General features: G+C 51.7%; 1 protein-coding gene across 2 annotated transcripts in view; it reads right to left on the bottom strand.

The window, feature by feature from the left end:
• Nucleotides 1-17,979, bottom strand: part of RET (ret proto-oncogene) — a 51,719-nt gene that overhangs the window by 21,348 nt on the left and 12,392 nt on the right. For both annotated transcript variants that reach the window (XR_008378981.1, XM_053585620.1), the window contains exons 2-6: nucleotides 8,000-8,263; nucleotides 5,989-6,276; nucleotides 3,605-3,846; nucleotides 2,313-2,508; nucleotides 773-972 (exon numbers count right to left, since the gene is read on the bottom strand). Coding sequence is in view for 1 of the 2 variants with exons in the window: in XM_053585620.1 (XP_053441595.1) it covers nucleotides 773-972; nucleotides 2,313-2,508; nucleotides 3,605-3,846; nucleotides 5,989-6,276; nucleotides 8,000-8,263 (1,190 nt within the window). In the remaining variant the exon portion in view is untranslated. The remainder of the gene's footprint in view (nucleotides 1-772; nucleotides 973-2,312; nucleotides 2,509-3,604; nucleotides 3,847-5,988; nucleotides 6,277-7,999; nucleotides 8,264-17,979) is intronic.

Here is a 17,979-nt window from a genome sequence, read left to right as displayed (position 1 = left end):
GGGGCACAGAATCAACCAGAAGAACCAGCAAAACCCTTGACACAACAGAGACAGCCTTAACACGACATTCTGAAAAGAAGGTGCCCACATGTCATTCCATTAGAATATGGTGTGTGAAATCACGCACACATAAATTTCCTTAAGAAGAACATTCAAGAAAGAATTGCATCAAGATGCCAAACATGCGGGGTACGTGTGGGAAGAAAGATCACTCCTCCACTTTCCTCATTCTTATTTTTTCTATTTCTAATAATTAACTTCCAAAAACAAATATAAGTTATCTACATACAAAGTAAAAAGTAGAAGTGCCTTCTGCCTTCCCCAAGTGGGCACCACTGCTAACTGGCTGGGTCTGTACATTTGCAAACTTCTATCAGTGAAGATTTGCTTTTGCACAAATGGAGGCACATGAGACCATCAATTCTGCAAACCACTCTTTCTCATAATCCACCAGGAACATCTTTCCAAGTCAGCATGTAGATGTACCCAGCATTGCTCTCATATTAGTGCAAAGAATGTTTTAAAAATACTAAGAAGGGAGGGGAAAAAAGAGGGGGGTCCAAGGAACCCCTAGCCCTGCCCACTGTGAGCCCTCTCAGGTGTCCCTGGCCCATGCCAGTGACTCCACTGTGCTACTCTGTTCTGCTTGGGCCAGGGAGGGGTTGTCACCCACACCCAACCCTGGCTGCAATCTGCTAAAAGAGATTAGGCTCACCCTGGGCATCCCTGGCCCCCATACCTTTCTTCAGGCAGGCAGCAGGCCTGGGCTCACCTGGGCAAAACGGTGGGCCCTCCTGCTCACGGAGAAGGCATAGGCACTGGGCAGGCGCAGGCTGATGGGCAGCACAGACACATTGAAGTGAAAGAGGAGGATGCCTGACCCAGGGCCCTGGAAATCTGAGTCATTGACCAGCACAGCAAGCTGCAGGACCCGGCTCTCTGAGATGGGGAGGCTCCGGTTGAGAACCAGCCCTGTGGGTGGGGACATGACGAGGACAATTGAGCTGCTCCTCCAGACACAGAACTCAGCATGCATGAGTGTGCAAATACATGCTTTCACACTCATGGTGCCCTGTAATGGGCCTGCTGGCTGGCCCTAAGTTGGAGCCGCCAGTTAAATGTTGGCTATGATGCTAAGCTGGAAGCCCAGAGAATGTTTCTCAGCTGGGAGCAGCCTGTGTGTGTGTATGGGTGTGTATGTGTTGTGTAGCGTGTGGTCTGTGTATAGCGTGGATGTGTAATGTGAGCGATGTACGTGATGTGTTTATGAGTGTGCGTGTAAGTGATATGTTTATGAGTTTGTGTGTGGATTTATGTATGTGATGTGTGTGTGATCCGTTTATGGGGTATCTGTGTACAGGCTATGTGTGTGGTGTGTGGTGTTCTGTGTGTATGGGATACGTATGGGATGTGTGTGGCATGTGGGCACACACCTCCTCTGAGGCTCTGGGAGGAATGTGCTAGAGTCCTTCAATCAGTTCCCCTCCAAAATGGTAGAACTCCTCTCTACAGCAGCTGACTCCAGCAGACCCAAGGATGCTATAAGCCTGGCCCTGGAACTTGTACCTTTTGTGTATCCACCATGTGCCACAGCTGTCATTCTAACTTAGCAGACACAGACAGTGGGAAGGGGTGTTCTGGCACACGGGTGTTGCCAGTGCTAGGGCAAGGACAGGTGGGGACCTGCAAAGGCTTGCGGGTTGAGGAGGGCTGAGGAACGAACAGGATCTGGTCAGGCAGAAAGGGGTAAAGTCATCCATGACCCTGGGTCCCCTGGTCTGTATTGGAGATCCCCAGAGGTCCCCAAGTGCAAGTGCATTATTCAGAAGGTGATCCCAGGACACATGGGCAGGAGGGGAGGGAAGGAAGCAGGGAAGCGAGGCAGCTACAGAAAGGCACCCAACAAGCAGGTAGGTACTGTAACATGTCCCAGGAGTTGAGCAGCACAGACCCATTTGAGCTGCTGGGGCAGGGCAACAATCCTGCACACTCGGGCCACCCCAGGGGAAGCAAAACAGGTGCCAGGGTCTGGAGGAAGGCCTCAGGTAACAGGCCTTTGCAGTTGGCAATGAGACCTGGCAAGGTCAGCATGGTGTGTGGTGTGGCCCTGCTAGAGCTGCCCGCGGGCAGTTCTGGTGGAAAGAACAGGCTATAAAAGTCTGCCCAGGGGCCCAGAGTGAGCCCAGCAGATACAGAAGGGGCTGGGTAGAAGGAAGTGGCCTGGGCTACAGAGGGTCACTCCAAGGGGGGTGTGGGAGAGTACTGCCCACCCAAGAAGAGCCACCATTCAGTTTCCTGGGGGACCCTCTTACTGTAGTCATGCATGGTTGCCCGCACAAAGCTGCCGTTGGCCTGGACCTGGGTCTCGTTGGGCCAGTGCTCCACGCGGAAGGCCTGCAGGGCCCAGTCGTCCCCAGGGAGCATGGTGCTTGTGTACCGCTTCACCAGCTCCCCAGATGCTGGCACAACATCTTTGTCAAAGACACGCAGTGTGGCTACCACGGTGCCCTGCAGGTGCAGAGAGCACTGGTCAGAGTACATGAGGCACCCCGTGGAGATCCCAAAAACATCATGAGCGTGTGTGCCTGGCACAGCCCACAGGAGGGCAAGGTATCAAAGCCAGATCCGGGACAAGCTGACCTAGGTTCACTGTGTCTCAACTATGCAACAGGTATGAAAAGCATCTCCAGACTTCCAACCCGAGAACTGGGGCACATGATCACACTATGCTAACAGGTGTCCAGGTCCCCCCCAGCAGAACAAGAACCCCCACTCTCCCCTGAGGAAGCTGGGTCCCTCAGAGTGAAGGTCATCTCAAGGTCACAGTGACAGGTGGCAGAACAGAGATCCAACCCAGATGTACATGAGCACACTCTCCACCAAGCATCATCTTACACATGATGAGTGGAGGCTGTGAGCAAGGCCATGCCGCACCTCGGATTGGTCTGCCCACCAGACCCCTGTTGTCACCCCAGGGAAGCTCAGCCAGGTTCATTGGATTTTCCCCTTAGATGTGCTTCCTCCTGAAACTCACCCCAACCTTATCAAACCGGCATCTGGGGTGCCCTGAAAAGCAGGAAAAGGCAAGGCACTTTGCTCAGGGTTCCCACCACTCCCCTCCTCCCCACTGAGCCTGCGGCTGGGCCTATGTAGGAAGACCCGAGGCCCAGCAGGTGGCGGTCGTGCTCCATCTACGTAGGCTAGAGCGGAGCCGGTCTGGAATATGCAGGACGGCGCAAGGGACTCCGGCCACTTCCCCTCTCTGGCTCTCTCCAATCCTGGCTCTTCTCCATGAACCTGCATGTCCTCCTATGAGGGGCTGGCTGCGGGTGGGAGCTAAGTGCCCTTTGCTCAAATGTCTCCCTGGCTGGGGAGCGCGACACAGCTGTGCCCCAGACGCGCTCCCTTGGGCCATGTCCGCTTGGTCAGACCTAGGCTGGGCACCCAAAGGTCCTGGCTTCCCTAAGTAAGGATCTGTTGGACGCTGGCAGGACTGGCCTCCCCCTCCTCCACTATGGCTAGACAGGCAGCTAATTAGTAAGGTTTAAACTGCAGACGTAAAGGTAAGAAACCCAGCGACAGACAAGCGCACGCGGACAAGCACCTCCTTCCGCTTGAACTCCACTATGGCGCTGGCGGTGTCCACGCCCCCGGGGAAGGTGGGCGGCGAGTCGTCCTCGTCGTACACGGTTACCGGGAAGGGCACCATCACCTTCGCCTCGCGCGTGCCGGAGTGCACAGTACATTCGGCCACCAGCTCATACTTGTCCCGTAGTTCGCGGTCCAGGGGCCAGCTCGTGCTCACCTCCAGGCTGTCCGGGGCGCAGCGGAAGGGCAGATTCTCACCTGCGCGCCAAGCCGACCAGGAACCCCGCGTGAGCGCCGCTGGACCGGCGGGAGCCGCAGCATTGGCAGGGCACCCAGCTGGGCGCATACCGCATGCTGGCTGGGGCCCCGTGTGTCCCCCTCCTCAGCTCCACCGGGGCCCAAGGCTCCAAGCACCGGTTTGCAGTGATGATTATGTATGCTCATATGCTTTGCAGTGGGTGCTGCCCTCACTCGTGCTGGTGGGAAGAGGGGCTAGGGCAGCTCTCCACCCACCTAGCCTCAACCTGGAATGGGCTTGTGTGGGGAGGGATGGCTCCAGCTCGTCCTAGACCTAGACTGCAGGGTCAGAGAGCCACCTCCTGGCTTCGCTGGTTTTAAAAAAAAAGTTAGGATTTTTTTTTTTTGCAGTTTTTGGTGGGGGCTAGGTTTGAACCCGCCACCTCCGGCATATAGGACCGGTGCCCTACTCCTTTGAGCCACAGGTGCTGCCCCCACTCCCCCTTTTTTTTAATTATGGAAGCAGTATGTGCTCGTTTTAGAGCCTATGAGAAATAAAGCCACAATTCTACCATTTGGAGACAAACTCCGTGGACATCTGGTATACTACTTGACAAATATTTCAGACTGCCTGGTGTTCATCCCTACCGTACACCAGGCAGATGCCTCAGTTTTCTGCCCAGGTGGGGTGATGACCCTAAAGTGCCCTACAACAAACACCCATTGAGGTGGGGAGGGGTGGCTCCAGCTCCTCCATTGAGGTAGGCCCAGGAGCCTTCCAGGCATTTGCCCTCCAGAAATAACCCCCCAAAAGGGATATGCTGACAGTCAACAATGAAGGACCCCTCCCCCACCCCAGACAACCACAGGAGGTCAGGACAACTCCACACAAGTCCCAATCACAACCTTGCTGAGTTACACACGAATTCCACATATGGGAAATGCTTATCATATGATCTTTCCCTTTGTGATTACAAAAAACCCCACAATAAACAAAATTGAATTATACAATTTTTAGTAAAAAAGGGCAGCATGAAAAAATCCACAATATCTAACCCTGCATGGAAAATGGAAGGATGCTGAGGGACAGCGACTGATGGCTTTTCTTCCTCTTGAGATTTGCTTTTTTTTTTTTTTAAACATCATTATTACCATGTTTAAGTGTGATAAAGCCTGGGGAATGCAGTCTGTGCTTTCTAGTAGTGCAGCTCCTGTGACCCAGTGGAGCCCACCTCTGTGGCTGTGAAACAGTGCCTCCCGGGGCTGCGGGGCTGCCTTCTCTCATATCCACTGCCCCTAGCCACCCTCCACCCCACCTCCCCACCTCCGCAGGTACACGTCCTGGCTAGGTAGCCCATCCCTGCTGCTGCCCATGGAACCCTGGGAACCATGCTTGGTGCCCACTTTCCCTCAACACCCCACATCTAACCCGTGAGGAAATCCTACTCGGATCTTCCACCAAGGTGTGCCCAGAGCTGCCTGCTGTTTCTCTGCTTCCATCCTTATCTGAGTCCCCATCTTCTCTAGACATGGGAGTTCTTTTGTAGGCTTCTAATTAGCTCCCTGTTTCCCCAAATCTCCCTACCCCAAATCATGCCTAACCCAGCAGTCTGACTAATCCTTTTAAGGGTAAGGTAGGTCCTGTCAATCACACTCTCTCCAAGCCTTCTGTGGCTCCCCACGTCCCTCAGGGCAAATTCCTGGGAAGTCACTACCGCACCTGCCTCCTTTCCTTGGCTTTCCCCAGGTGCTCACTCCACTCCAGCCACACTGGGTTCTCCCTAGACCTGCATGTTTGGCACCTTCCTGCCTTTGCTGTGCTGGCCCCTGCCCTGACAGTGGTCTCCACACCTCCTGACTTTCTTTCCTAGCTCTCTATCCTTCCAGAAGCCACCTGATTTCCTTGGCACGTGTCTGCTTTCCTTCCCCCATAGGATGGAAGCCCCAGGCAAGTAGGATTCCAGGATGGTTTTACTCACTGTCACATCTTAGCTCCTGCAACAGTACCTGGCCCATGGTAGGCACAAAAGAGTATTTCTGGAATATTAAATGAGCAGACGGAATGGTGGTGAAGAGTAAACCAGAGGGCTCATGCTAGGGTTCGCCGTGCTATGCCAGGCCGGAAGCAGGCACCGAGGGATGGCCCTTGATGTCAGCACTCACCTCCCAGAAGCCTGTAGGTCATACTGACGTTGGGACAGAGGAACTGTACAGGCAACAGGCGAAACTGGTGGAAGGTGCCGGGGGGCCTGTTCTCTCGAATACGGAAAGACAGGTCTGTCTCTGGGAAGCAGAGCTCCTGGGGTTTCAGGGAGCTACAAGCTGGGAAGGAGGCATTGATGAAGGAGAAGTACACGCGGACACAGCCTGGCCACTGGCACTCGCCCTCTCGCAGGGATGTGGGGGACAGCAAGACCTGGAGGTGGATGGTGAGCAGGGGGTAGCCACCGTCTGTGGAGAGAGAGTAAGTCAGGCCCCACTGGAGTGATGCCACACCAGCCAGGACAGAGCCCAGGCCCTGTAGCCTAAAGCCACAGGCCCCACAGGCCTTAGCTCAAATGCCCCCACCTCAAGGAGGCACCCTTTGCACAGAACTGAACACTCACTGCCCTGCTCTTGCCCACCACTCTCTGCCCCAGCTGGTTTTATCATGGAGATAAAATTAATTAACTCCAGAAACAGACTTCCTCAGCAGCTAGGAGGGCATTTCCAGTAAGTCCCATCACCAAGGCACCAGTGATTTCAGCCATATCTGGATCTCCGCTGGGGTGGGGGAGCTTTCCTGGGCCCTCCATCTCAGCCCTGCACTAGTGGCTGCTCATCACATCAGCCTTCCTGTATTCTTCAGCGTTCTCTCTGCTTCTCACTAGCCTGTTCTTCATTGTGCCAATTCTGTTATGGTTAAGAATACTGCAAACATGGCCCAGTGCCTGTGGCTCAAGCGGCTAAGGTGCCAGCCACATACACCTGAGCTGGAGGGTTCGAATCCAGCCTGGGCCAGCCAAATAACAGTGATGGCTGCAATCAAAAAATAGCCGGGCATTGTGGCAGGCGCCTGTAGTCCCAGCTACTTGTGAGGCTGAGGCAGGAGAATAGTTTGAGCCTAGGAGTTGGAAGTTGCTGTGAGCTGTGATGCCAGAGCACTCTACCCTGGGCAACAGTTTGAGGCTCTGTCTCCAAAAAAAAAAAAAAAAAGAAAAGAATACTGCACACAAACTTTCCCTGTCCAGATTCCCCCATGGTTCATTCCTTGACTGGGCCCAACCAGTGCAAGAGGCCTGTCTTAGGAAATGCAGGCTGCAGGCAAATTCCACTCTGGCCCCCCATCCAGGGACTCCAGTTCTCAAGCTCAGGATGAAGTGGGTGGAATTAAGACCCAGCTCAAATGCCACCCCTCCAGGAACTGTCTGGTCCACCCTGTCTCATGGCCCTGGTTTCTTGGCATCGGGTCTGTCAGTCCACTGTGCTGGGTAGGACTGTCCTCGGCCTGCCTCTTGCATGTAAGACAGTGCTCAGGGCCATACTGAGGGCAGGTGAGGCTGTGCCTCTGGAGGGGTGCTCAGAGAATGGGCACTGCCAGGAGTGCCATCAACATTTTCTGTCCCCAGTGCTCTGTTCCATCCCTATCCCACCTAATACCAGCATCACTCGTGACCTTGATCCTGACTCTGTGCAGTGGGGTATGGGCTCTATCTCCTTCCTAGGACACCTTGGCCAAGCCCAAGCCCCTCCAGGGATAAGGACAGCTTGCTGCCAATGGGCAGTGAGGCTTTCCCTGGGAGCTGCTGCTTCTCCAACAAGTTCCAGGTCATTTTCTAAATCTAAACTTTGGGATTTTTCAGCTCCTCTCAATCCTTCTCTTGAGACCTCCAAATCCTTGCTATCCCCTCTGGCAAAGGCACCTGGGTCGAGCACAGAGAGAGTACCCAAGTCCTTTTCATAGGTCTCCAAAATCTCGACAGTTTCATCAAGCTCATTGATAGCCCCCAAATGCATCCTAGATCCCTCACCAGGCTAGACGAGGCAGGGTGGCCTCACCTTGACCCTTATCCCTCCCACACTGGATGACACGGGCAAGTGGTGCTCTGAGCCTGTATCGCAGCTGTGATTAGAGTGGCCCGAGGATGAGGCGAGGCTGGGTTCTGGGTGGGGGGTGTTGGGGATGCTCCCTTACTGAGGTGGCTGAGCTTCTCCCAGGAGCTGTGGTCTAGGCTCCGGTTAAGGTAGAGAAGGCCAGTGTCCTCTTGGATGCGGATCCAGTCATTCTTTTGCAGCCGGTGGCGGGAGACGCCGTAGAAGTATGGGCGCAGCCGGAAGCTGGGCACCTCCCCAGGGGTGTCCTGAAGGGCGTGGACATAGAGTAGGGGCATGCCGGCTGGCTGGTCCACGTACAGCTTCTCCCAGTAAACATCCCTCGAGAAGTAGAGGCCCAGCGGGGCTGCAGGAAGCAGGGAAATGTGTGAGGAAGGGTGGAGATAAAGTCTTCTTTATGGAATTAATAATAAAAAGAATTAGTTCAAAATCTCAGTAGAAATTTCTCATCTCTAGCCCTGAGAATGCGAACACACAAGTACCTGGCCGAATACACATTGCTTTAAAACAGAAAAAGAAAGAAGAGGAATGAAGGAGAGACAGAAGACAGCAGATGAGAACTCTTATCCACTGCCCAAGTCTGGCAACACCCAAACCACACCTGAGCTCACATAGGCTCCAAACAAATCACCCAGAGCCAGATGAGCAGGGCAGGCAATAGTCCCTGACATGGAGAAAGCACTTTGTGAGAAAGCTATAAATCCTTATCTAAACATTCTGCTGCCATATGACCCCCAAATTCCACTCCACTCATCCAAGAGAAAGAAAAACCCACATCCATCAAATGACTTAATTGAAATCCTAACAGGCAAGAGCTGGAGACAGCTTAGATGCCCTTCGCCAAGGGGATGGACCAGCAAACTGTGGTCCAGCCTCAGCACTGAATCCACCTAGCAATAAAAAGGGATGATCTATTGAAACATACTCCAACGTGCATTGATTGCAGACATCACGCCAAACTGAAGAAGCCAGGCAGAAAAGAACACCAGCATAATTCTGGACCGACTCTAGGGATAAATCAGACTGGGTGGGGTGGGAGACACACTGGGAAGGGCAGGAAGGCACTTTCTGGGGAATGAAGGTCCCGCATCCTGACGGGGGTGGGTCATGTGGGCACATCTATTTGTGAATGTCACATAGCTAAGATTCATGCATTTCAACCTTTGTAAGTTTTACCTAAAAAACAAAAATAAACAATTACTGAAGGAGTTAGGGGTAGAGAGGTAGCTTCCTTGTGGAAGACAAAAGGCTGGACTTCATGGCCAGGCGAGCCCATTTAGGAGCACAGCACACTGCCCTGCTGACTTTGTGAATGGCCAATATTTCTCAAAGCTTTTTAAAAATAGAAGTATTTGGAACCCTTATGCTCTGTTGGTGGGAAAACAAAATGATACAATCTCTGTGGAAAACAGGAAGGCAGTTCCCCCAAAAGTTACAAATTGAATTACCCTATGATCTAGCAATGCACTTCTAGGTGCATAACCAAAGAATAGAAAGCAGGGCCTCAAAGAGACATTTAGACACCCATGTTCATAGCAGCACGAGTCACAATAGACAAAAGGGGAAAGCAATCCTAGTGCCCATCGATGGAGGAATGGATAGACAAAATGTGATCATACATACAATGGAATGTTATTTGGCCTTCAAAAGGAAGGAGATTCTAACATACCCTACAACACGATGAACCTTGAGAACATTATGCTAAGTGAAATTAGCCAGCTACAAAAGGACAAATACTGCACAATTCCATCCACATGAGGTATCTAGAGCAGTCAAATTCATAGAGACAGAAAGGAGAAGGTTGGTTGCCAGGAGTTGGGGGAGGGGAATGGGGAGTTAGTGTTTAACAGGAAGAAGAGTTTCAGTCTGGGGTAATGAAAGGTCTGGAGATGGATGGGGCGGCTGTTTGCATAATAATTTGAATGCACTTAATGCCGCTAAACTGTACACCTAAAAATTGTAAAATTGTAAATTTTATTTTATATGTATTTTTCCACAATAAAAAATAGTAAGAATTTTAAAAAAGATGAATAGGGAGAAAATGGTTAAGGCCCAGTAAAGACCTACAAACACACTTTATAACACACAAAAAATACTGACATCCAAAGCAGACATTAGCAATACTGTGCTTGTATAGAACAGTTTCCCGCTTCCCTTCCAGCAAGGGCTCTGTCCTAGACAGCAGGGCTGTGGCACCAACAGAAGGAGCCCTTTGAGCCATGTGGGTCCTCCTGTTGGACATCCATGTCAGGTGCCAACTGGAGTCAGGAGAAGAGAACAGATAAGACTGTTTGGAGTCCTAAAGTGGTAACGCAATTGGGAAAGGAGAGGCTTTTCTTGAAGCATTGGTCTTTGGGGAGGTTTTGTTTCTGGCCACAAAGAAGATGAGAAACTAATTCACATGCCCCAAGGTACTAGCCCTGGGGCAGTGCAGGTGCCAGGCCCTGGTGAGCCTCTCCCCACCCCGTGTGGTGGCCCAGGCCTGGGGTCTACTCAGAGTATGCCCACAGAATGCTCCTTCACGAGGTGGCTAACACTCATGGACTACCGAGCTCAGGTCTGCAAAGGCAACGCAGCTCCGACAGCTCTTGTTCTTTCTAGGGACACACACCTCTGGGCCAGTCTTCCCAGTAAGAACCAGGTGCCCTTTGGAGGGCCTTCTAGGGTAGTTCCGGCAGTGCCCAGAACTATAGAAGACTGGACAGCTGTAGAGGCAGATAAAGCCTAGGAATCCTATGAAGCACCTCCTCTGGGGGCCTTCAGGGTACACATGCACCTCAGTGGTCCAGGGGCTGGGGAGTGGGGCAGACCTGAGCTTCCGAGAGCCCCTACCACAAAGACCACATGTGTGGGGAGAATGGGCCCTTCCCACCCTCATCTACTGGAACCTGGTCCTACAGGATCATGTGGGGCCTAATCTCACTCAAGTCTTGCTGCTGCCAAAAGGGATTTGTGGGTCGGGCAATGATTATGACCAGAAACAGATTCGACTGTACTTAAAATGCTTCCCAGGTGGTCCTTGCAGCAGGGCACGGGTGTCTTAATGCTGCTCCTTGTCACAGACACTTATGGATGGAAAAACACATGGTGTGAGGGGGGGATTGAGAGGTGGTGCAGAGCCAGCCTCAGAGGGGTGCAGCTTGGGCAGTCCCCCCCCCACTCGGAGGGCTCACACATGGTTTAATTAATGCTCTGCTACCACAGTTGTGAAATTCCTCATAGATTTACAAAGGGCTACAAACAAAGCAGCTAATCTTGCTGGGTCACCAGGGAGAGCTGTTGGCATCCAGCACCATCAGGACTCTGAAGAGCAGTGGTCTTCTCTGGGCCTCAGTTTCTCCAACTGTGAAGTGGGGTAGACATGCTGGGGAGAGAAGGATGGGCCTGTGCTCAGCTCTGCCCAGGTGTGTATTGTTATGAACCTATCCCTGCAGATTCATAGCTACAGATTCTTTCACTGCCCCACCTCACAGATAAGAACCCTGAGGCTGGAAGGGGAGAAGCCTGACCAAGCTCACACAGCTGGGCACACCTTGAGCTCTGCATCTTGGGGTTGGGTACACTGGCTAAGAAAGTGATGGTGGGAGTTAAGTATGGACAGGTGTGGAGCCCATGGGGCGGCCCAGGGCCATGCTGGCCACTGCCCTCACTGCTGCCACCTTTCTGCCCTTGTGAAAGGCCACTTGGCCTGTAGACTAAGACCCACCTCTGGTGCAAGTGGCTCCTGGCACTGTGGGCAGGTCACCAGCAGAACTTGCAAAGCCTTTTCCATCCCATAGGCCATCATGTGGTGACAGAATCCTCCCCCCAGCCTAGTGCATGGGTTTCTGCCTCAACAGGTTTAGCAGCCAGGGCTGGGCCTGCCCTGCACTCATTTCTAGGGCACTGTGGAGGCCTGGCACACACCACACCCACTAATGGTGCAAAATGGTGGTGTTGCTTGTCTCAGAAACCCAAAGGATTCCCACATCATCCCCCAGTGGCCAGCCTGAGCTCTAGCACCACTCAGAACAGGTGGGTCCCACTTGCTCACAGCACATCTGCCAAAGACCCAAGTTGCTGCTCACATTGGAAGAGACCCTGGGAACTTTTGTGTGTGTGTCATGCATGTGTGTAATGTGCATTTACACGCACACACAAGTATCAAGAGACAGAAACAGAGATGGAGGCACAGCCACCCGAGACCTCATCTGCTCCCACCCTGGCCCACCCTCAGCAGAGAAAAGACTGCCCTAGGTTCCTACAGAGTGAGGCACTGTCCATGCTGGGCAGGGCCTACTCTGAAATCACCCTGCATAGGTAAACCCCACACTGTGCCTACAGCCGGGTGCTGCTGGCTTCATCTGCTGCATGCAGTCATTCAGCCACAGTTTTTTTTCTAACTTGAACTTGGTTTTCTGCCTGGCAAGACCACTGCAATGCTCCTTACTTGGCTCAGATGTTTAATTTATTCATATTTGGATGCTGATGGAACCAGTCCTGAGCCCTCTCCTCCCACATGCATGCTCACAAGTGCATTTGCACTCTTACACATCTCCACACATGCACTCTGTCCAGGTGTGCACATTCCCGGGCCCACACTGGCCCTGAGGATTCTCCTTTGCAGGCAGCACAGCACTGCCTTGTCAGTGGAGGACACTGGGGTGATGCTGGGAGAGACTAGGCCTGCTCCTGCTTTTAGTATGACATCGTGCCTTTCCTGTCTCCTGCTGGCCCAGTAGTCAGTGGGGCAGAGGTGTGGGCACACCCCATGTGCCCTGCCCTGGCTGTGTGCCCAAGGCATGTAGTCCCTCCATACCTGCACAGCCTACACTCAGGCTAGGGATAGCTTCCTGCAGCCCCCAGATGTGGACCACTCTGCATGTCTGGCCCAAGCCTTGGCTCCTATGCTCTGAGGGTTGTGCCCAGACAGCCACAGGACTGCAGACCAGCTCTGGCCCTAGCATCAGCTCCTCCCACAGGCTCTTACCCCAGCTGGGGAGGGGAATGCCTCCCTGGTTCCCACCCTTGGCTGTGGGTGCCCCCCCAGGGCTCGCCCCACCTCTGGTCACTCTTTCATCAGAGTTGGGAACCTCTCAGGTTAACTGTTCCTGTTCTCAGGACTGGGTCTGGCTCCTAGTTGGACCCAGATGCACACACCCCCATTCTCTCCCATGCATATTGTTACACACCCCTGTCTCACATGTGGTTACACACTCATTCTCACACCCAAGCACACATATGCTCACACACTGCCAGTCTTACCCTAACAAGCACAGGCATTCTCATACTTGTATACATTTGCATCCTATAAGCACAGGCTACCATTTTTGCACGCTTGACGTCACACCAACATACAGTTGTCACTGTTGCACATGAGTGACCACCAGCACACTTCTTCTCACACACTGTGCAGATGCACTAAGTGGTGTAGACATTAAGTGGGGCCTGGCCCTGTGTGGGCCCCCAGCCAGCTGCTCTGCCCGTGAGGCCGGTGCAGGTGTAGGGCAGGCCCTCCCTGGCTGTCACCTTTGGCCTCGCACTCCCCTTCTGCTGGCCTGACTCAGCTGCTCTGCCATGACACTGTGAGGTTGTGCTCACTGGGGCACAGTGACTCTACCACAGAAACACAAATGGGGCTCCAGACAACCAGAAATCTGCCCAAGATAGCAACATGAAAGCTGAAATTCAGGACTTCCAAGAAAGAAAAAAAAGAGTTATAATGATGTCATGATCCAAAATCCGCATGAATTAGAAGCAGCACAGTATCTGTGTCGGGGCAGAATCCCTCACAGGGCACCAGCTCTATGCCTGTCATTGATGGGTGGCAGATGACGCAGATGACAGTTTTATTATGACCCAGCAGAATCTCCTTAACAGACGATTTCCTAATGCAATCATCTTCCTGGGAATGGGAACCAGACCCCAGCAACTCCTCCTGGGGGCTGGGGCACAGGCAGAGAGGCGGTCCTCCCACTGCAGGCTGGCTGTCCCTGCAGGTCCCACCAGCTAGTGCCAGCACCGTCATCCTCTCAGGCTGTGACTAGTGCCCCCCCGACTCCCCCCCACTTCCCACTCACATTTTCTCTTACAGTGTGATATCTGACACAAAGAATACATTTCACAAAACATTTACATTGAATGAACGCCCACAAGCTCGTGGCTCAGCTGAACTTGGTACCTGGCAATGTGGCCGCCTGTCCCCACCTGCCCCTGCCTCCCATGCACAGCAACTCGGGCCTGTACCTTGCGTGCCCCTGCCTTGCTCTTTTAAACAGTTTCACCTCATTCCTGGCAGACACTTTTTGCAAGGTGGAGACTTCTATACAGACAAGAATTTTCTCCCAGGCCTCAGAAGGCCTGGCTCCCTGTGCTTTGGGCGCTCTACACTCTTGCCGGCAGCCTCTCCTGGGCATCTACCTCCACTCCGGCTGCTCTTAGGACCTCCTCTGTCTCTGGCACTCTCCAGGGATACCTTTACTGTACCAGTGGCGTACTCACTCCCCTGGCTGGTTTCTTCCCATGGCCTGTCCCAGACATAGTGGCAGTCTTCCTCTAACTGCATTCTCCCCCCGGCAAGCGGCAGCCAGTGCCACAGCTTTAAATCATCCTTGCTGGGGGCTGCAAGGATCACCAGTCCTGATCTTGTCTGAAGCCAGCTCTGCATCTCCACACCTTGCTCTGTCCAAGTTTACGTCTCAGTCTGGCCTGGAGGATGAGCTGACCTCCCCACACACTGCTCCACTCACCTGCTCTGGCCATGCACCTCAATCTCAGACTCTTCTTCCTCCTTCCCCCTCACGCCAACCCCTCGCCTGGACCATATGCCTCCCAGCCTGACTCTGGCTCCCACACTTGACCCCACAGGCCACCCGCCACAGAGCAGCGAGGGCCTACAGGCCACATCGAAGGAGCCTCTGTGTAGGCCCTGTATTTACTGTTTTTTCTAGAATAAATCATGGCTCCTCCCACGGCCCCCACCTGCCTCTGACTCACCTCCTTCCTACCCTCACCAGGAGCCCACCTTCAACTACATCTGTGGATTTACCACCTGTGGACTGAGAGAATGAACAAATGTGTGTGAACTTGTGAATGAATTAATGAATGAACAAGCTAATAAACAAAGGGCTTCATGGACGGGGCTGTGAACCAGCAAGGCACATTCAGGAAGTGGTCAGAATTTGGAATGGGAGGGGCGCAAAGGGGGAGGGCCAGGAAGGTGGATGTGACAGTCTTGGTGAGGTACTCTGGCATCATCTCAGAGGCACTAGGAGCCACAGGAGACTGGTGGTGGCAAGACAGAGCTGTGTCCACAGCAACCTGGGCTATGCAAACAAGCCTTGGGCTGAGAACAAAATCACTCGCCTCCAACTCAGGAAATATGTCCTGGTGACTGAGGGGCACTGCCTGCTGGCAGCTGTCAGTGGGAAGGTGCACGCCCAGGTGGGGCCACCTGCTTGGTAAGCTCTGCCCTGCCTGGAGATTGCTTTTGCATGGGGCTATAACCTGACTCTGCTTTTAGGAAAAAAAGCACAGATCGGGGAGGCTCCATGGTAAATCACAAATTTGGAGGAGCACATAAAGAGAGATCCTAGGTATTTTTAAATTATAGTAAAATACACATAACATTAAGTTTATCATCTTAACATTACATTTATCATCTTAACCATTTTAAAGTATACAGTGCGGTGGCATTAAGTGCATCCACATTGTGGTATAAACATCACCACCATCCATCCACAGCACTCCTCTCATCTTACAAAATTGAAACCCTGTGCTCCCTCTCTGCTCCCCCCCCCAGCCCCTGTAATCCTCCATTCTAATTTGTCTCCATGAATTTGATGACTCCAGGGACCTCATGTAAGTGGAATCATATACAGTAGCATTTATCCTATTGTGACTGGTTTATTCACTTAGGATACATATCTTCAAGTTTCATGCATGTTGTAGGATGTGTCAGAATGGCATTTATTTATTTATTTATTTATTTATTTATTTATTTTTGAGACGGAGTCTCACTTTGTCATCCTCAGTAGAGTACTGTGGCGTACTCTTGGGTTCAAACGATTCTCTTATCCCAGCCTCCCAAGTAGCCACGACTACAGGCACCTGCCACAATGTCCAGTTATTTTTAGAGATGGGGTCTCTCCCTCTGGCTTAGGCTGGTTTCAAACTTGTGAGCTCAGGCAATCCACCCCTCTCAGCCTGCCAGAGTGTTAGGATTACAGGCATGAGGCATGTCGCCTGGGGAGAATGTCCTTTATTTTTAAAGCCAAATAATATTCCATTGCATGGATGTACTACATTTTGTTTATTTAGTTACCAGTGGCTAGGCCCTTGGATAACCTTCACCCTCTGGTCACTGTACATAATGCTGCTCTCAGTGGGAATGTACAAATATGTCTTTAAGCCCATGTTTTCAATTCCTTTGTGTATATACCCAGAAGTAGAAAATTGTTAGATTACGTAGTAATTCTATGTTTAAAAGGAACCACAAAAAAGAAAAGAAGAACCACCAGTTTTCCATAGTGGTTGCACCATTTTACATTTCTACTAACAGTGCACAAAAGTTCTAATTTCTCCACATCCTCACCAATGCTTGTTATTTTCTGTTTTTTTTGTTTTTTTTTTTTTTTTTAATTGTTGTTGTTGTTTTATAGTAGACATCCTAACAGGTGTCAGGTAGTATCACATCATGGTTCTGATTTGCATTTTCCTAATGAAATGCAGAGCTCAGAGTGATGTTAAGAATCTCATCATGCGATTTTTGGCCATTTGTATATCTTTTTTTGGGAAAAAATGTCTATTCAAGTTCTTTGCCCATTTTTGAATGGGGCTTTCTGTTGTGGAGTTTTATGAGTTCTTTAGAGATTCTGGATATGAATTCTTATCAGATATATGAACTGCAAAAATTTTCTCCCATTCCATAGGTTGTATTTTCTCTCATGATTATGTCCTTGATTCACAGAAGTTTTATATTTTGATGTAGTCCAATTCATCTGTCTTTTGTTGCCTTATAGGGGGATCTCGGTTTTAAAGATGTGTCCACAGCTAAATCTTCAGTTAAAATCAAGGCCAAACAGAAGCAGGAAGCTCTTGGCCCCATTTGGCACTCTATTCTTCTTGGCCAACTGCACCAGGCAGGTACACACCTGGGCATGGCTGGTTTCTGCTCTAATTTCCCACCTCAGGTGCTGGTTGCTTACAAAACCATGGCACTCAGGCACAGGAGACCTGAATGGCTCAGGAGCTCAGTGTCCCCATGTGAGGGGAGGGGCTCACACAGACCAGCCCACACTTGTGCTAACCTTGATGCCAGCGATTGAGGGGGCAGAAGCCTGCAGAGACGAGGCCTTTGTTTCTCACAGACATTGATGCTCCAGCAACCACTCTTTGTGGCACCAGCTGCCCTCACAGGTGGCATGGCACAGTGTCTGAAGCTCAACAAAAATGTTTGAGTTTTATTTTAAAATCAAAAAGAAGGAATAAATATAGCAATAAGGAATATATAATAACAATTGTTATAATTCAATGGCCTGGATTATATTTGTCTTACACTAATACAATCGAAAAACACGATTTTACTTTTAGCTGGAGGAAGGGGTCCACAGCTCATGATGTGGCCCTGGCTGGAGAGTCACGTGGGTGGGTGCCTGAGGCCCCAAGAGGGCGAGGCTTGGCATGGAACAGGTGGCCCTGGGGAAGGCAGGGACCTACCTGAGGTCTCCGCAGAGAAGGCAGAGCTCAGGGTCGGGTCAGTCTGAGACACCTTCTGAGTAGCCCTTCCCTTTGTCATGCCACATCCTTACATGTGCCAAGGTGCCAACCCACCAGCCTCTCAGGCAGCCACTGGGCACTAGTTTCTCACACAATAACTAACTGCACCATACTTGGACACTAGAGCAGAAACCAGCCATGCCCAGGTGTGTACCTGCCTGAAGCAGTTGGCCAAGAGGGACAGGGTGCCAGATGGGGCCGAGAGCTTCCTCAATTCCACGTGTCATGGAGGTTCACTGGTCTTTTGGCCTCACACTAGCCCAGGGCAGCCACCACACATAGCTATTCCCAGATGTCTTTCTGAGC

Source organism: Nycticebus coucang, chromosome 3 (assembly GCF_027406575.1).
Source record: "Nycticebus coucang isolate mNycCou1 chromosome 3, mNycCou1.pri, whole genome shotgun sequence".
Lineage (NCBI taxonomy): Eukaryota > Metazoa > Chordata > Mammalia > Primates > Lorisidae > Nycticebus > Nycticebus coucang.
This window is presented reverse-complemented; position numbering and strand designations above follow the sequence as displayed.